The sequence below is a fragment of the Archocentrus centrarchus genome, chromosome 3 (assembly GCF_007364275.1).
Source record: "Archocentrus centrarchus isolate MPI-CPG fArcCen1 chromosome 3, fArcCen1, whole genome shotgun sequence".
Lineage (NCBI taxonomy): Eukaryota > Metazoa > Chordata > Actinopteri > Cichliformes > Cichlidae > Archocentrus > Archocentrus centrarchus.
The window spans coordinates 13,388,613-13,406,997 of NC_044348.1; the positions used below are offsets into that span (position 1 = coordinate 13,388,613).

Here is an 18,385-nt window from a genome sequence, read left to right on the forward strand (position 1 = left end):
TCAGGCTCGGTCGATGACTCAGAGCTCAGGTCTTCAGAAAGTAATGCAGCCCGTAAATAATCGCCCCTACTGCCACCATACTTCACACTGATGGCGAGCGCTGCGTTTGTGCTAATTTTGCTGTTCTGTGTATAGTGTGATGGACAGTGTCAGAGTGAATGATATTTGGGTTGCCCCAGTGGCTAAGCGAGGCTGAAATTGAACCGAATGAGCTGGTGTGACATTGAGGGGTTTCTATCTGGTTTTGCTGCGTACAGTGTCATCCATCTTCTCATGACCAGTTAAACACCAGGTGACTGTGTAAACTCTGCCTTTAGGGCATAAGGGGGAGGAATCTAGAGTACCAAGTGTGACATGGAAGTACACTGGTGTCTTAACTGACTAACTTTCGTTTGCTCGACAGCCTTGGGTTGGAGGGTGCTGCCTGTCTGCCTGTGTCTTTATCCCTGTCTGGGTGAGACAGGTAATCCGGGCCTGGCACTGGACTGAGCGGCTGCAAAACTACAGTAGGCAAAAGGAAGGGTAAGCAAAAAGAAAACGATTAAAATAATCTAGAATGTGTAAGATAAGTCTCCTTTCTTGGTCAACAAGAAAAGTGAACACAGAAATATGGATCTAAAGTTGTCTCAGATCAAATATTGCCCCAGGAATGTGACTTATTCATGACTGTAATGAAAGCTCAGTGCACTAAGATGAGATTGTGTGTGAGTGTTTGTGTAAGCCTGAATGTGTATGGAGTGGTGCGAATTTGAATAGATATATTTGCATCTTGTTGCTTAGCCAAAGGCATTATTGGCTCCCAGTGGTCGTGACCTGAAATTTTGCATGCAAGGCAACCCTGCAAATGGTAGCCCCTTTATGATCAGCCAGATATTGCACAGTGGAAGTATGAGGCACTGACCTTCAATGCAGCACATACATGTAACACATGTCGACACAGATGTTCACATGTCATGACTGCCTCTCCCTTCAGTTTCTCTTCTGAACTCTACGAGAAAAGGACAAACGTGAAAATGAGTCTGGCTGCAAAAAAATAAAAGAAATGTTAAGATTCAGACTTTGGCAGGTTTGGTCATTAATATTTAACCCTAATGACATGCCAATAAGAAGTCAGACACACTGGAATGTATAAAAAAAAAAAAAAAAAAAAAAAAAAAAAAAAAAAAAAGAACGAAAATGTGGTGGCGACAAAAAAATACTGAGTGTGTGGTTATTTTTATGGGTTGCAGATGTACAGAAGTCATTCCACAGTAATACTGCACGCATACTCAGGAAGTAGGTGGTAGATCGTCGCTCAGATATTCACTTTGTGTGATTCAGCCGGACACCGGTGAGGTGGACTGAAGCAGCACAGGCTGTTGACCTTGTAATGGATTTCTGAATCTGACTTTGAGTTCACAGCCACCCTCTTCTACTTACAAGAAAAGAAAACCTTTTTTTCTTTTTTTTTTTATTGTTTAGGTTTCCAGTATAGCCACCAATATCTTACTATACAATCCAGTGTAAGCCAACATAAGCAATATTATCAGACTAAATTCATAGCAGCATTACTTGTCCTGTAAAACAATATGTTTTTATGTAAAATGCCCTCTAACCCCATACTAAAATGCCTATGCGATGAATATAATCTTTATATACTTAAGCACTTGTGGGCGCCCCCAGGAATGGAAGGGTCAAGAGTTTTAGCTCTTTTACTGGTCGTCTGCTATAAAAGACAGCAGTAGCAGCCTGCAGAGGAGGTGGAGGCTCGTGACTTGGACGCTGGCAGTTCAACTCCCCAGACTGACTGACAAAAAGCTGTGTAGGAAAGCAACACTGTACTCTGCCTCAAAAGCGACTCATCAAAGTGCTGCTGCGTGGAGTTACTTAAGTCCCAACTGTTCGATAACAGCAGTGTAAAAGCTGTGGCTGTACACTGGGCAGCTCCCAGAGGTGAGCGCGTGAGCTTTCTCTTCACCTTGTCCGGACTAATTTTAACATTTGAATCCAACTGAAATTAAGGCCGACAGCTCGCTGATCAAACATGATGCAACATGGAGCTGTTGAAAAAGAAATGCAACAGCTACTGAAACAGGCTGTTTTTTATGAAGGTGGAACCTCAGAAGGTTCGAGGTTTATGCTTCAATCTCAAGCAACAGTTTTACCCCTACACAAAACCCATTCGCTACCTGCTCTGGAGCTTTTCATGATATCTCTTCATCAGTGGGTCTATTTACTTGTCATGCAATTAAAGTTCTTGCCTATTCTTTACTTTCTTAGTACTTCAATGATTTGTCAGAATACATTTAGACTGAATATGCAGGCTGTATACTTACTTAGGGGAGTCTTATGTTTATAAAGAATCCAATAGTGAATATCTAGAGATTTGAAATGTTTTTAGTGTGGCATCTCTGAAATGACCACAATCATATTATAGTTGTATGTTTAGAACAAATATCAGTATTTTTCAGGTTCAAAATGTTGACAAAATAATACCAAAATTGGCTGTTACCTCTCTGCTCCAATTGTTTTGCTAAGCTAAACTAATGCCTTCTTATCTGACCTCACAGGACAGCGACTAAGCGTATATGCCTAAAGCCCCCCTCCCCTCCCCCAGACAAGATACTCCATTACAGTTGACAGACAGACAGTAGGCACAAAGTTTAAAATAATGGTCTTAAAAGGAATAAAAGCCTTGCAGTGACTGGTGAGGGAATTGTTAAGGATAATACAAAGGAGTGGGATTTCTTGTGCATTTGTCTGCGAGGGATATCCCAGCCAAAGTTTCTCTATACATCAAAGGGCCGACGCAAATAAAAGCACACTTGTCAGGGGCGAACAAACTGCCTCCTTTGTGTCTTCTACCAACCAAATTCAGGCGCATAAAGCCTTTGGATGTACAACACCGCAAAGAAGACATACTATTCAGATGACATGCTTTGCTCTCTGGTGGTTTGCTGTGTGCTTTTGTCTACCCTGACCAGGACAGATATATAATATCACTGGATCAAAATCCTTTCAGTCCCTTTTACTCCCCTGTTAAAGACTCCCGTTACACTCCCTCCCCCATACACTCCACTATTCTTTCTTTTCTTAAACAAAGTAAACTTGATGCAGCCAGATAACACTTGCAGCCCTCAGGCCTAATGTCCAAAAATGAGTCTCAGGTTCATTCAGAGTTTTTTTTTTGTTTTGTTTTTTTTTTTGGTACAAACTGTGGTCAGACAGCATGGACACATTTCACTGTTGACATAAAATCTTTGTCTGATTTCTTCCAGCATCTGTCACCTTTTAAATTCCTGCGGCGTGAATTCTTATCACTCACAAAGTTTTTCCATGTTATTAAAAAGACAAGAAGAAAGAAGTTGTACCACCTGTACACACGATTACTAAGGCTTACATGCACACGCACACACACACACACACACACACACACACACACACACACACACACACACACACACACACACACACACACACGAATGACATGTAACTCTTGTGCTCATTTTCTTGTTTTCATCAGTTGTTAATGAACCAAATGTTATTTTTCCTCATAATGCTTTCAGCTGAATGTGATTAAAACACAAATATCTAACATTTTATTTTAATATTACATTAACAGTGTATACCAACCCTGTGTTATATTTTGTGAATCCATTGAAGGATTCACAAAATATAACAGAGGGGTCTCCGGATAATTAACCTGACAGAAAAACTGCACTGTTACCCCAAAGTAATGTTTTTAGACCACTCTGCAACCTTTTTATTTCGAAACACTGATTAAAGAATTTTACCTCTTCAAGCCTTGATGATATTAAAACAATCAGCAAAGGCAAAAATCACTTTTTGGTAGAAGTGTTTTCACTGATGTATCTTGAGTGAGGAGTTGCGAGGAGATGTCGCTTTATTTTAAGACATGCAAATAACTTACACTACTGTGTAAAAGTCTTGAGCCACCCCTCATTTCTTTATATTTTGCTTCCAAGGAGCCAGACATTCTTGTAAATTTTTAAAGTGATCTTGAGCTGTAATTCTCCAGGCTTTCTGAAGGTCTTTGAAAGTTTTTTTTTTTTTTTTTGGACATTGGCTGCTTTTTCACTCATTTTCAGAGGTATGTTTTTTGTTTATTTGTTTGTTAAGCCACTTAACACTGACCTATGACTCATTCAAGCAAAAAAAGGCACCTAACTCAAGTGATTAACCAGTGTTGTGCCTACACATAACAGACAACTTAGCAAAGAACCAATTTTAAATTGTATCTTTAGGCCCTTTGTCACTTGCAGCCTGTTGCAAAGCACATGACTTCTTCCCATTTCTGTAGTTGAATCTATGAAAAATGGCAAAGACAACACAGTTTGACAGGCATGAAATTGTTTTTTTGCACCAACAAGGTTGATTCCCAAAGAGCCATTAGTTGAAAACTGGCATATCTTGGCATGATGTGCAGTGTGTCCTTAAAATATTTGAGGAAACTGACCAATGGAGGACAAAAGAAGAAGTTGGAGGCCTAAAACAACTATCTCCAGCAGATGAACAGTATCTGAAAGTAATGTTCTTAAGAAATAGGAAAAAAATCAGCAAAGACCTGACACAGGACCTGAGAGATGCATCAGGTCCCCCAGTTAATCCATCTACTGTTCACTGAAGCCTCATCAGAAATGGTCTCAGTGGAAGGGTGGCTGTCAAGAAGCCATTCTTAAGGAAAGGAAACAGAAAGAAAAGGCTGAGGTATGTCACAATACACAAGACCTGGACTGAAAATCAGTGGCAGTGGTCTGATGGAGTGATGAATACAAATTTGAAATATTTGGGTCAAATCATCATCAATATGTACAGTGTTCAAGAGTATGATACAACAGTGAGCGTCCACAGCTGTCTGTAAAACATGGTGGCAGCTCTGTCATGTTTTGGGGCTTCATTTCAGGCAGTGGTGTTGGAGATCTCAAAATTGATGGAATTATGAATGCAGAAAAGTATCGTCAGATTTTCATCAACCAATGAAATACTATCTATCAGCATGATCCCAAACACACTGCCAATGCAGTAAAAACATACCTGGATAGAAAAAACACACAATGGACCACTATCAGTCATGGATTGGCCTCCCCAGAGCCTGGATCAACATTACTGAAGCAGCGTGGGATTGCTTGTTAGAATTGTACAAACTCTGTTTTTGGCCGATATACTGTATTTCCATATATGTTTGTATGTTTCAATAAACCACTGCACTTATTTTTCATTTGCACAGTACTGTCATTTAAAAAAAAATCTTTAATTGAATCTAATAGTACATTTGCTGCAATTATTGAAAGTTCCTGGCAAAGCCTTGGCAATTACTTTTCACTCTAAAAACAGGATAATCCCCAAGAAAATAATTTAGAGGAACATTAATTAATGCTTGGGTGCAAATATTTTACAAAGATGTGTGTGTGTGTGAATATGGCTGGAAATTCTAAATGCACTGAATTTTAAAGATGTTATGTGCTATTTCTACTTGACCTTTAATCATATATATTTGAGAAAAACGTGAAGGTACACCTGAGCTCACTCAGAGAAACAATGGCAAGGACCAGTGTTTAACTCTGCCTTAAGAGATTTCACTTCAGTGTGTTGAATTAAAAAAAAAAATCTGAGTGAATGCAATGACTCATCATCAGGGTCATTTGCCTTTCACTGCAAATGAGTGTGGGTGTCTGCCTAACTTGCAGTTATAAGCTGGATATTGTTTTCTAATCAGCGGAGAGAGAAAGAAAGGGTAAGAAAGAGAAACCTGGTGTTTTTGTGTACAGTACGCATGAAAGAGTGCAGAAGCATGAGTGTGTGTGGCTTTGTGCAATATGTGTGTCAGAGAGACAAAGACTGAGGGCCACATTTAGAGTCTTTGAGATATATTGTGCGCCCGGAGACACGCGTGTTATTTATCAAACAGGCGCTTTGGCCTGGAAGTGCAGCTTCCTGTCAACCGACAGAGAAGCCCTCTGTGTGTCAGCAGTGAAGTACGCCTCTCAGACCTCACATGAATTTGAGACAGGAACGTGCAGAAAGTGGGAGGAGATATGACAGGGGTGGGTGGCTGGGCTTGCTTAATGTTCACACACTTTTTAAGGCTGGTTTTAAGTAAAAAAATTTTCATCTCTACAAAGCAGATGCATTTTTTTTTTTTTTTTTTTAAATTAAAGGCGAAGGTAGGCAGGAGAAAATTTAATTAACCTCTGTCTGCAGAAATCCAGCCCACATACAGCTAGAATTATATCCATGGTAACACTTCATTTGAAAGGGTGTGTGCAAGGCTGGCATTACACTTTCATGGAAACATGATTATGAATTTAACTTCATGATTGCTACTAGTGTCATTTAACTCAAAATGTCACCTAAATTGGCCAAATGCTAAGACAGACAATAACCCCTTTTTAAAAACTTTGGGTCAGGCAGGGGACATATTTTGACAATGAAGAAGCATATAAAACACGAGTGACCCTTCAACCATTGCATTATTAAATCTACTGTCAGATGCACTGAATAGAACTGATCATCTCATTTTAATTAACTACTCCTCTGGGAAACTTCAGGTCTTGGCATTCATGTGGCTACTTCCACATGTAACACCTACAGAAACAACCCCGATGGCAGCGTTCTCCCCAGCCAAACTGGCAGAGCTCAAGAAACATGACAAACACCCCAAAGTATGAACACAGCCTACAAACTATCCAGAAAACTGTTAACAGGAGCAGACAACAGCATTTCCATATACAGAGTCATAAATACCACATCACATCATCATTCAGGGGAGGCAAGGCAACCCTGATCCACTTGGACCATAGGAATATGCAGGTATGGAAACTACTGCAAATTATGTCATACAGTAACTTTGGTCATTAATTTCTTGCTGAAATCCCATTTTCCGTACAACCCCTAAAAGTCTTTAGGACTTTTAGGGAACCTGAACAGGATAAGCATAACAGAATGGATAGATTATATTTAAATTTAGAAGAGGTCAGGTGCAGCTAGGCAGTTCATTTTGTTCACCCACTGCTATCACAGTTTACTTTGAGGTGACAAGACCGTTGTTGTAGCAGTGATGGTCTAGCTGCAGCTATGTCGTGTAGGGTACATGTTAAAATCTACAGTGATGTAGACTTAACGTATGGTGTTTGGGAAGCAATCAGCTAACCATTTTCTCTTGCAAGACAAGCAGATAAAAAGGTTAGCTTTTTTTTTTTCTTATGTTACTGTATCCATTTAGAGACGCATAAGTCTCATTATAATAGCGGCATCCTAATTTGGGCCACAGACAGCACCACTGCAGATGTAGCAATGCAAACAGTTCAGGCAACAAAGTAGATCCCAAATCTACTCAGTGTTTGCTCAAGATGTTGCCGCCACTGGACTAGATGCTGATGTGATTTCTTAGCTAGCATTCACAAGTTAGCTAGAATTAGCAAGTTAGCTAGCAGCGCAATCGAGAATAAAAACTTCACACTCTTAAAAGTTACTAATACTGTTGGGTGGTAACATTAATGTTATTTCAGACTGCTTTTTTAGTGGGAACACACTGTTAATGAACTGAATCAAATATGGCCAACATGCTCTGATTACTGTGCTGTTGTATCGTTTATGAATGGAAGCATCAGTTGTTCCTGCTGTTGTGAAATTAACACATTTAAATTAGCCTTTACATTAAATACAGATGTTTGGTTTGTAGAGGCATCAGTGGCATACAAGATGGTATCATCAGCATATGTGCTGACATGAACTATAAATAAAATTTTTATTCAAGGTAAAAAAAAAACTACCCCCCCCCCCCCCCCAAAAAAAAAAATATATATAAAATATATATATATATATATATATATATATATATATATATATATATATATATATATAAAAATAGTGGCTCTAATGTTAAACCTTGAGGAACACCTAAATCAACTAATTGAGGACTGGAATTTGCATATGTTATTTATATATGACAAAAGTGCTACATCAACATGCTTTCAAGAATAGTCTGTTAGTTTTAGCTGTAGAAGGAACAATACCTGTCAAAAAAAAGTTGGGAAAACTCTGAAGCAGCACTACTTGGTCTAGAGCCTGCTAGGTCAAACCTACTGAATGTTAACATTTCTTAACCATTTTCTAGCATTTTTCAGTACCAGCAGCTGGACCCAGACCAAGGTGGATGCAAATGATGTGATCATAATGGAAACTGTTGAATCTATTGCTCAGGAAATGAGGCTACTTAAGGTTACTCCTAAGCATGTCTTGCATTTTTCAAAGTCATTCATATAAGCAGGTGTACACTGATTGTCATTTAAGTATAAAATAATTAAGTTGAAATGATTTATTACAGAGGTGCCAGTTTAGCTCACTCAGTTGAGCAGGTTAACATATGTTGCAAGGCTCAATATAGCAGCCCAGGTTTGAGTCGAGTCCCTTTGCTGCATACCTTCCCCAACTCTTGTGCCTCACTTTCCTGTCTAAAATCTTTACTATCTTATCAAATAAAGGTGAAACCCCCCCCCCCCCCCCCCCCCCAAAAAAAATTGTTTAAAATAAAAATTATGTAGTGTGCTGAAAACTCTATAAAGCTATTTAGTCAGTTAGCTAAAAAGGCAAGCAGGCAGAGTGCAATGTAGTCAGTTTAAATAACCAATACAGATAAAGTGCCCATTTTTATTTCCTGCATCCGATTAAATGATTGAGGAGTTGGTACAATGCAGTCCAAAAATGTATTTATTATTTTGTTAATTATAGCCTTTCTTGTGCCAGGAGCTGCTCTAAAGCCTGGCTGCTGTGGCTGAAATGCACTATTATTCACACTTAGTTGGGAGTTTACTGGAGATTTAAGCATTTTGGTTAGTCAAGACAGCTTAACGACATGTCCAGTTGAGGACAGAGTGCTAAGTTATCAGCTAACACTAGCTAGCATGGTTAGCAAGCTGCATTCGAAAACCATACAGATGCAACACACTGACACACATATCTACTAACTAGTGCTGAGGTCACAGACTAATGAAGTACTAGAATTTCACTCACCAAAACTACACAGCAGGCCACACAACAAAAAGCACCAACAGGACAAACCTGCTGGAGACATCCAGACCATTGAGGTGCACCCTGGATTGGTGTGCAGGCTCCAACCAGGTGTTTTAATGCTGTTAAGCTAGACCTTGTAACGTGGCACTCTATGGGGACTGACCGAGAGGCAACCTCCAGACCTGAAAAATGAAACCAGTGTGCAAGTACCAAAAACTGCTGTTTGTGCTACCTGAGGCTGGCTCCAAAAGGCAGTCAATCCTCATAGACTAAAGCACATTTACAGTCTGGTACAAAAAACTATTTTGACCTCTGTGGACAGTGGCTCCCTTCATAAAAACTCTTGAGTGAAGTGAATTATTTTGTAATTCATCCCGCCAGATACTGGAGCTAGGGGTATGTATCGCTTATATTAACATTTGTCCCCACACTGTGTCTGCTAGCATGTGTGTGCAGTTGGTGCATTTTAATGAATTATCTGACTAATATTATGCCTTCCTGTGTGGTGCACAGAACCAAGAAGACCACCCAAGAAGTCTGTGCTTCATTTTTGGTGAGTGAAAGATGTAATACTTTATTAACCTTTTACCTTAGCACTAATTACCAGGTGCATCTGTTCTGTTTATGCATGCACCTGCTAAAAGTGTTGACACTGAAGCTTCAAAACCAATAGTAATATTGGTTTTTAAAAAAAAAAATAACACTAGGAAGATAGGAATCATCAGTAGACACGACTGCATTAAAATATTTGGAGTTTTATTTGGTATCACCTGTTAACGTTAAAACTTTATATGGAGCATTTCAATATGAAACACCTGTGATTTTGTTACAGTTTTACACCAATTTACAATCAGGGTGGAATTTGACAATTATGGTGAATGCTGAGTTATTATTTTCCTACTAATAATTTCCAAATAATCATTTATTTCTTATTTCTAAGAAATGCAGATGAAATATAATTAAAAAGTTGCCTCAATCACGTGCACCCTAATATTGAAGGAGAAACAAATAGGAGCGTAATAAGAATGTTTAAAGGGTTTAAGTTGCACTACTGTAACAGGTGCAAGGCAACTAACAGGAGAGTGATGCGAATGTGAAGCAAGCAGTTTGTACACACCCACACAGTCCTGAGAGGAGGTCTAATCAGGCAAAGAAAGTGAAAACACCTGTGTGGGTGTAACATGGATGTGGCTCTAACTTTATTTGAAACAAAACCAATTAAACCCGAATAAAAAGTTGTTCAATAAAAAGGATGTCAGGCCGTCCGTGGTGTTGCGTTGAGACTACCCGCAGGGGAAAGTCGATGTAATCTTAACACACGGTTGTCTTAACCAACCTGTATGAGAGACAGACATTTTTTACTAAATGGGCAGTGTGGTTGTTTAGTCTTTACTGGTGATACCCCACAGAAGGGAGATTCTCACTTAAGATAAAAGCTGTCTGCTCTACACAGGCTTTTCCAGTTCTGTGAGTTGAAACATGGGAGCATGTTAAAAAATGGCTAACAGGACTTTTTTTTTACATTGTAGATTGCAGGATAATTTCACAAGTTAATAAAAGTATCAGGCCCAGATTATGCATACTAGGATGCACATGAGTAAAATAGGATTGGTGGCTGATTGCAAGTTTTTGTGACCACTTGCGATCACAAGCCAATTGCACAGGTCACCTAGTGGGAGGCGGCCTATCTTCAAACAATAGTGGTCTGACTCGGACCGACAGCGATCACTCTCTGACAGATTGCTGAAGTTTTGCAATTAATTGCGGTCTAATTTATGAACAGATTAGACAGATTGTCAACAGGTTGCAGTCAGTCTGCACCAATGAAAGCAAGTTTTCTGAGCGTTTATGTCATTTTGCAGTTAAATTGCTGTCCTGAAGCAACTACGTCACTATTAGTGGAGAAATCTCTGAATTTCTGTTTCAAATCTATAAAGTTCTAGCTGGACTCTGAATGTAAATAGTTAATGTGAATTTCTGTGTATGTAGATGGCAACAGGTGTGGTAATAAAATCTATGACTATGTTGAGGATATTAAATCAACATTGAAAAGCAGTTCTCCCTGCTACCTCAGAAACAGGAAAATCTAAATGCTCACATCTGCGATGATAAAGTTAGCTCTAGGAGCTGCGTGAGTTGAATTTGTTGCACACATTAAAGTGAATGCTGACTAGCTGCTGGGAGGGGCCATTCATACTCCTGAACAGCACAGCTTAATATTAATTGCACCTAATCTGAACAAAGCCTAAAATAGTCTAAGATGTTTTTATCACCCTTTGGTTCCCATGGTCATAACCCCTTGATGTATTAATATGGTAACAAACAGCTTAAAGTGGGTATAGCTTTATTATCACTGAAGGCATGACTGCAAGGTCCACAAGCGCACAAACTCCACACTGAAAGGCCACAGGTGAACCCAGAACCAGGGATTTAATGAAGTACATTTAGATCAGAGCAAAGAAGCTTTGGTTCCTCTGTCATCAGTGACAAACTTTATGATATGAACCGCATACGCAAATATGACAGAAAAACAGGGTTCTGCAAATTGAATGAGATAACAAGGGGAGATTTTCCATGTTTGAGGGGAACAGGTGTGAAAGGCTGCCGGGAATCAAGAATCATTTGAATGGGCGCATGTTTCCTAACCATCTAAAAGAGGTGGAGTCACCCATCCGCCCAGCGTGCAGTCTTCCTGGAAGTTGCGGTAAACAGTAATGAGCATACACTCATGCAGTGTATTATACCACTAGGTTTGGGATTTAAACCCTGTCTCCATGGCAATTGCTGCAATGATGACAAATTTGCTGTTTCAATAAACAAAATGGCACACACACACACAAAAAAAGCGCCTTAACTGCGTGTGTGTCAGTGCTTTACTGATATAGACGTCACATGCGTGACACAGAAGGGGCATATCAACACAGGAGGACATTTTACACGGTGCGCCTTACAGACAGAATAAACCAGAATTGGTTTGTCAGAGTTTGTATTTGCAGTCTGCAGGATCAGACTTTAAGTCAGCAAAGTACTTCAGAAGACTCTGCAAATCGTGAAATGTTTATTTGCAAGGCTACCTGCACCTTGCAGCTCATTCTCCTGAGGATGAGTCATCCACAGGCTACATACAGTACATTTGAGGTGAGCTTTGGATAAGCTCCTGGAGGAGAATGTAGAGGGGCAAAGAACACTGCTGAGCCATCACAGATGTACTGATTTTCTGTCACATTGTTTCACAACAGGAGACATTACCTGGTAAAGGAAACTGTAAATCTCACCCATACCAGCCCCACCCCCAACAAACACACACACACACACACACACACACACACACGATTACCACCGCACAAGGGCCTGTCAACAGTCAGATGTGTATTGATAAAGGGAGCCAGATATTTGCTGCCACATCTTTTTCCTCACAAAATTTGTTTGCTGAATCAAATGCAGATGAACTGGTTCTGCAACTGCTGGGTGAGTAGTGAGGATGACAAACACATAACTGTATATATAAAATCAGATAAATCTCTGCTGCGCTTATCATCATCATCATCATCATCATCATCATCTCCTTCTCTGTGTTGCAACGCAATCAGTCGACAGGGCGGCATTTTTACAAAGTCAACAAATCAACATCTCTCAAAAACCAGTACTACTGTTGTATTCATGTGTTCAGTGAAATTTTGTTTATTAACTGCTTAGCCCCTAAAGTGTTTTAAAATAATAAAAGAATACCTACAATTAAACTAAGGGGACCCATTCAAATGAAAGAGTGAAAAGCACTAAATGCTCACACTGGAGTAGGCAGAGTACAGTCTTAGATAAACGACCTAAACAAATGATCAGATTCTGAGCACCTAATGAACACATTTATAAACTCTTACCTTATCTAGAGCCACTAAACTGAAACCACCTTTTGGACTGAAGTACGTCTCCAAATGTGCTACACTTTAAAAAAAAAAAAAAAACAATACAGACGAATTTGTTCTGCTGTTAAATCTCTATTCCTTTGTTTCCCACAGTGGGATTTACTGGACACAAATGTGCACGGTGTAAACAACCATCTTCACATCCCTGTTTTACATGCCCAACCAGGGTGCATTCCAGGAATTTCCATAAACCCCATTTAAATATTTGCATTAGGCATCACGGGACGGGCCAACGAGCAAAGGCAACTCTTTGGTGCTTTTCTTTTGCTATGTTTTGGGCTCAAAAAAAAAAATAAAAAATAAAATAAATCAAATGAGTGAAATTGTATTTTGTGCTATATATGACTAAGAGGTCACAGATTTCCTCCCCCTGCTTGAATGTTTTTTTTTTTTTGGTCTTTTCCAGACCAAAAAAAAAAAAAAAAAGTGTTCCCCACCCTCCCCGGCCCCGCACCCCAACCCAAAATAAATAAATAAATAAATAAAGTGGAAGAACATAAAAAATGAATACCAAGGCTGCTCTGGGCAGTTATTTAAAGCACTCTGTGGAGCAGAAATATTCATTCTTCATTTTTCATCATGTTCACATGAAGCGGAGAGCACACGTCTGGCAGGTATACCTGTTTTTAGGTGTCACATCCATGCGATTCTCGGCCAACAGAAGGTAAAACAAAAGCCAAAAAAGGATTAGTGGTTAAAAGGACAGACAGTGCTGGTGGTCAGCTCTCTACTCTGACATATTGCTTTAAGATATCAGGTCATCTAATTAGACAGGGGGCGAAAAGTTCACAGCTGTGACGTGCGGCCTTGTGGGAGTCAGGAACATTGCAGGAGAGATCATACAGTTTGCTTTTACACAGAGCGGTCTGGGTCTCTCTGCTGCTCACATAAAGCCTTTTTTTTTTTTAAATTAGACACTGGATTTCCAAAAAGGAAAAAAAAAAACAAAACAAAACTGAAGGTTTCTAATCAGAATTGTAACAAGGATCATAATTAGATGCATCAGTGCCCATGTGTGTGTGATGGTATTTTTCTGGTGGTGATGGGGGGAAGAGGGGGGGGGGGGGGGGGGGGGGGGGGGGGGGGGGGGGGTGGTTGCAGGTTAAATGGTGCAAATGCTTCACAAGCAAATGTTTCATGGAAAGCCCGCAGCTTTGCTTTGAGCAGCCTTATCTGTTGTCTGTTTTTAATCACTCACCTCTGACTCTGCATGAGGTTCACTGAAGGTTATTATGCCCTGTAATGAGGAGCAATGAATAAAGCAGTAAAATCTAAATTCCTCTGTATGTGCTCCAGTGAGCTTGTGGTGAAAATAAGACAGGTACTTGTGCTAATATGATGGCAATCAGTCAAAAAGAACGAAAGAAAGAAAGAAAAAAGAAAGCGCTCTTTCTTGAGGGCAAAATGCCATTAAAGTCCCTGTGATCTTTGTTTAACAGAAACAAAAATAGAGTTAACAACTTTGTGACGCATTTGCACAGGGGTGTCTTTTACTAACAAATGACAACACATAGCATGTAATATCTCTCAGGGAGGCGAGATAAAACAATGGGTCCGACATGATCTGAGATTCTACCTGCAGTTGCTAAGCAACACCCACCTCCAACCTCTCAATCTGTCCCATTGGTCAGCAGGAAAAACGCACAAGGCGTCCCATTGGCTAAGAGAAAGTTAATAAACTTTAGCCAAGACCTGCCTCCCTGTGTGCGCACACTCTCTCTCTCTCTCTCTCTCTCACACACACACAATGAAGAGATTCTTGTGAATGAGAGCATGAGAGGGTGTCAGTGCTTGCGCAGTACAGTGCTGATATATGCATTGAGCTCCTGAGCTAAAAATAAAGATCACACCGAATGCTGTGCCACTGAAAGTTGCAAGACTGAATTCAAAGTGACAAGTCTAGTTCTCTCCAGACAGAGCAATGAGGTCCCACCCTCATAATAGATCCAGGAGGTGTGTGTGTATATATATAAATATATCTTTTTGGTCTTCAGTTTGGTTTTCAGTATAGATTTCTAACAGGAGCCAGTTCCCAGTGATTCACCACATTTCATCAGTCTATAAATATAACACAGGGAAGCCCAAAATATCTTCAAAGCACAACTTAAAAGTGGCATTTAGCAGTAGTTTCCAAACTTTTTAGCTTATCGCACCCCCACATCCATATCAGATGACCCCACGCACCTTCTTCTAAAGATCATATCATATGCTCTTTTTAATGGATGTTTAACTGGGTGCTTTATTATATACAATTATATTGTAATGTATGCTTTTTTTTTTTTAATTAAAAAAGTACATCATTTGGTTTAAAACCTGTGTGACTGTTTCTGTTTGGGTATCTGCTTCAGCCTTTTATGTTTCTGACTTTACTTTAAGCTCATTTATCTGTTATTCTTAGCTAAACAATTTATTCATTAGTTGGAGCTGTTTAAGGAGCTGTGCCCCAGAGAGCTCGACACAAATAAAGAAAACACGAGCAATTTAGCAAACAGCTTCACAAGTTTCACAAAACATCATTTATATTTAAAAAAAAAATGAAAAAATGCTGCAAATTGAGAAAATAACCAAGTACAGAAACAAGCTGCAAAAAGCCTACAGTCAAATCTCAGCGCATTACAACATGCACATAGTCCAGGTCACTAACAATCAGAGGTAATTACTTGAGGGTCAATGCGATATACAGCTACCTTCAAGTTTTATAAAAGTAGTCCACACTGTGAACTTAATTAAATGACAGTTGAGGATACCAAGCAGAGCCCCATTATACTGGCTTATCACAGATATCTTTATATGTATTCTTATATGTTGTCTGACATGAGTGACCGCTGCTGGAAAAACTGCAGAAAGAGACGCGTGGGGTAACTTAGAAATACACTCATCACTGAGTTTGTCCAGCAGAGCCTTACTTTATACATTGTTAGCAGCACATGCAGCAGGGTACACTAAACACCCAAACAGTGCCTGATGATAAACTAACTAGTTTGTTTTTGAATACGATTCACAATGACTCTATAATTACCCATTTCAAGATCACGCTAACATACTTTATGTATAAGAAAAATCTAGAAGGGGTTTGATTTGGCAGACCTTTTTACGGCAGAGGCCCTTCCTGACGCAACCCCAGAGGGATTTGGGCCTTCTCCCGGGAATCTTTTGCTTTAAATATAAAGAAAGTCAGCAGATATACTGACAACAGAGAGCTTGACTGTCTAAATATGAAAGAAAAAGGAGTAACGCATTAATATTTAAAGACAGCTCTGTTTTACGCACCTATTTGCAGCAGTTGGATTTACTCACTTTACGAATGCTCCGGAGAGACTTCTGCAGATCATGCTGCAGTAAGGATTAGTGCTTGGCAAGAGATGCATTTCTCTGATCCTGCGATCCAACCTTAACCCTCACACCAAGAAGGTTCCTGGTTTGAATCCTGGCTGGGGCCTTGACTGTGCTTAAATGGCTTGTATCGCTGTGAGTGGTCATGAAGCCCCATGTGGGTTGTGACATAGCCACATCTCACATTTCTCTTACTCGTATGACCCCCTAAATTACATTGCCTAATTTCGTGTTGGAGTGCCGCCTAATTTATATGTTCGTCCTTACTGCCAACAGTAACAATGCGACTATTGTGTTACACTTTGAAAGACAATTTACTTCCAAGTGATCTGGCAGTCTCCCTCCTTTTCTTTTCTAACATATTTTTGGCACTAAAACTGAAAAAAAAAAAAAAAAAATTCATCAGAAATTTTGTGTTCTGTTGAAACACTGAAGTCCATTTATATCTACAGACTAACAGTATCACTATAATCACGATTGGCCTCTTTCCTAAAAGCATATGAAAGTTACTTATAGGAAGACAATAAGAGTTATGTGTGACTCACTCCCAGCTCTGTTCAATTTTGCTTGCCATTGTATTTTTCACCTTCTCGGAGGCTGTCTGATGTCACTCACTCAGCGCTGGAACATCTCGTAACTGAAACGTCATTGAGAACCACATTCATACACAACATCAATGGCACAAAAAGCAGATATTACTTTTTCTTTTTTAAAGGGATCTTTTTTTTATTGAAAAACCACAGATTCTCTTACAAGCAAATTTATTATGAAATATCTATAACCCCACCTTATTACCTGTACAGGATAAAAATAAGAAGCACAAACAGCTCAGAGTCGAGCAGTTTCTGTGTTATTAGCTGCCCTGGGTAATGTGGTCAACTAAAAGACGATTACTGTTTGAAAACAGATCAAAGAACATAATGTACAAAATGCAGAACATCCACAGGAAATTATTTATTTGTGTGTGTACACATGACTTTAAAATACATGTTAAAATCTAAAGGAAGGCTCCAAACTGACACCAACCAGTCTTTGAGCTACAAAAAGAATATTCAAAATAATCTAACACTGCCTGTACAATAGTTACATACAAGTTCAGTTTAGTGCAAGGCTGAAAGGAAAACACCACATTTAACATTTCTGCACAACTGAGCATGTTTTTGTTTTATTTAAGGTTTGGAGAAAAATATTGTTAAAAGCTGAATAAGGACGGAAAAGGTGCAGGATGAAAGTCTTTAAAGGCAAAGCGACTTCAACTCAGTGCCGCCTCACATGCGTTTAGCCACTCGTTTTAGCTGTTGAGATGTTTTGTAGAAAATGGACTTGGATTTCTGAGGTTCGATGAGGTTCAGATTTCCTTCAGAAATGCTCCTCACAACTCTGCGGGGCTTGTACTCGGAGCCTGAGAAAAGACAAAACAGAAAAGTGTCACGAATGAATAAAACTACATTTCTCTATTCCCGACGGCTCTCAGTAATAATCAGTTGTCGATCACTAAATCCAAGTGTAATGTGATGAAATCAAAGCATGCTTTTTGTTTCACATGTAAAACAGATAATTCTGGAGTTACGAAGGAGATACACGACTCAAATGTGTTTGTTTTTTTTTTTTAAACTAATATCTGGTGTACGTGTACACTGTTACAGCTTTCAGGGTCAGGTATTGTGTGTATGAATGTCCCGCTTTGATGCTTACCAACCAAACGCTGGACTCTGACTGGCCTCTGTGGCACTGAGGGGTCTTTCTTTACACGCTTTGCTGCATGTGTTAACTCTTCTCTGAAGATGCTACAGCAAATTTAAAAAAAAAAAAAAGAAAAAGAAAAAATAGAAAAAGTAATCAATGCTAGAAGCTCCACACCATCCTACTAACACTCAGAACTGTCTGTTAATTTTGTTCTTCACAGCTTTAGTCCAGCCCCAAACGGTCAAAAACATGTATAAGCAGGAACTGCTGTTAAAAAAGGATTTATAAGTATGTAAGGGGGGGGTAGAAGCAGAGGTACATTACCGGTTAAATTTCCGCTTCCCTTGTGCAGCAGACGTCATGCCCATGTAGGTCGGGTTGGTGCGCCTCACGTCTTGCAGCGGCGGGATCTGTTGTCTGTGGAGCAAAGG

General features: G+C 39.5%; 1 protein-coding gene and 1 long non-coding RNA gene across 2 annotated transcripts in view; both read right to left on the bottom strand.

The window, feature by feature from the left end:
• Positions 1 to 399: 399 nt before the first annotated feature.
• Positions 400 to 9,123, bottom strand: LOC115801145 (uncharacterized). The gene is made up of 3 exons (XR_004021717.1): positions 9,013 to 9,123; positions 902 to 988; positions 400 to 501 (listed from the first exon to the last, which is right to left on the bottom strand). It is a non-coding gene; the product is annotated as an uncharacterized LOC115801145 (long non-coding RNA).
• Positions 9,124 to 16,993: 7,870 nt separating this feature from the next.
• kif18a (kinesin family member 18A) overlaps positions 16,994 to 18,385 on the bottom strand; it is a 31,569-nt gene continuing 30,177 nt past the window's right edge. The window contains exons 16-18 of the mRNA XM_030726436.1: positions 18,279 to 18,371; positions 17,964 to 18,055; positions 16,994 to 17,670 (exon numbers count right to left, since the gene is read on the bottom strand). Of these exons, the coding sequence (XP_030582296.1) occupies positions 17,537 to 17,670; positions 17,964 to 18,055; positions 18,279 to 18,371 (319 nt within the window). The 3' untranslated portion in view covers positions 16,994 to 17,536. The remainder of the gene's footprint in view (positions 17,671 to 17,963; positions 18,056 to 18,278; positions 18,372 to 18,385) is intronic.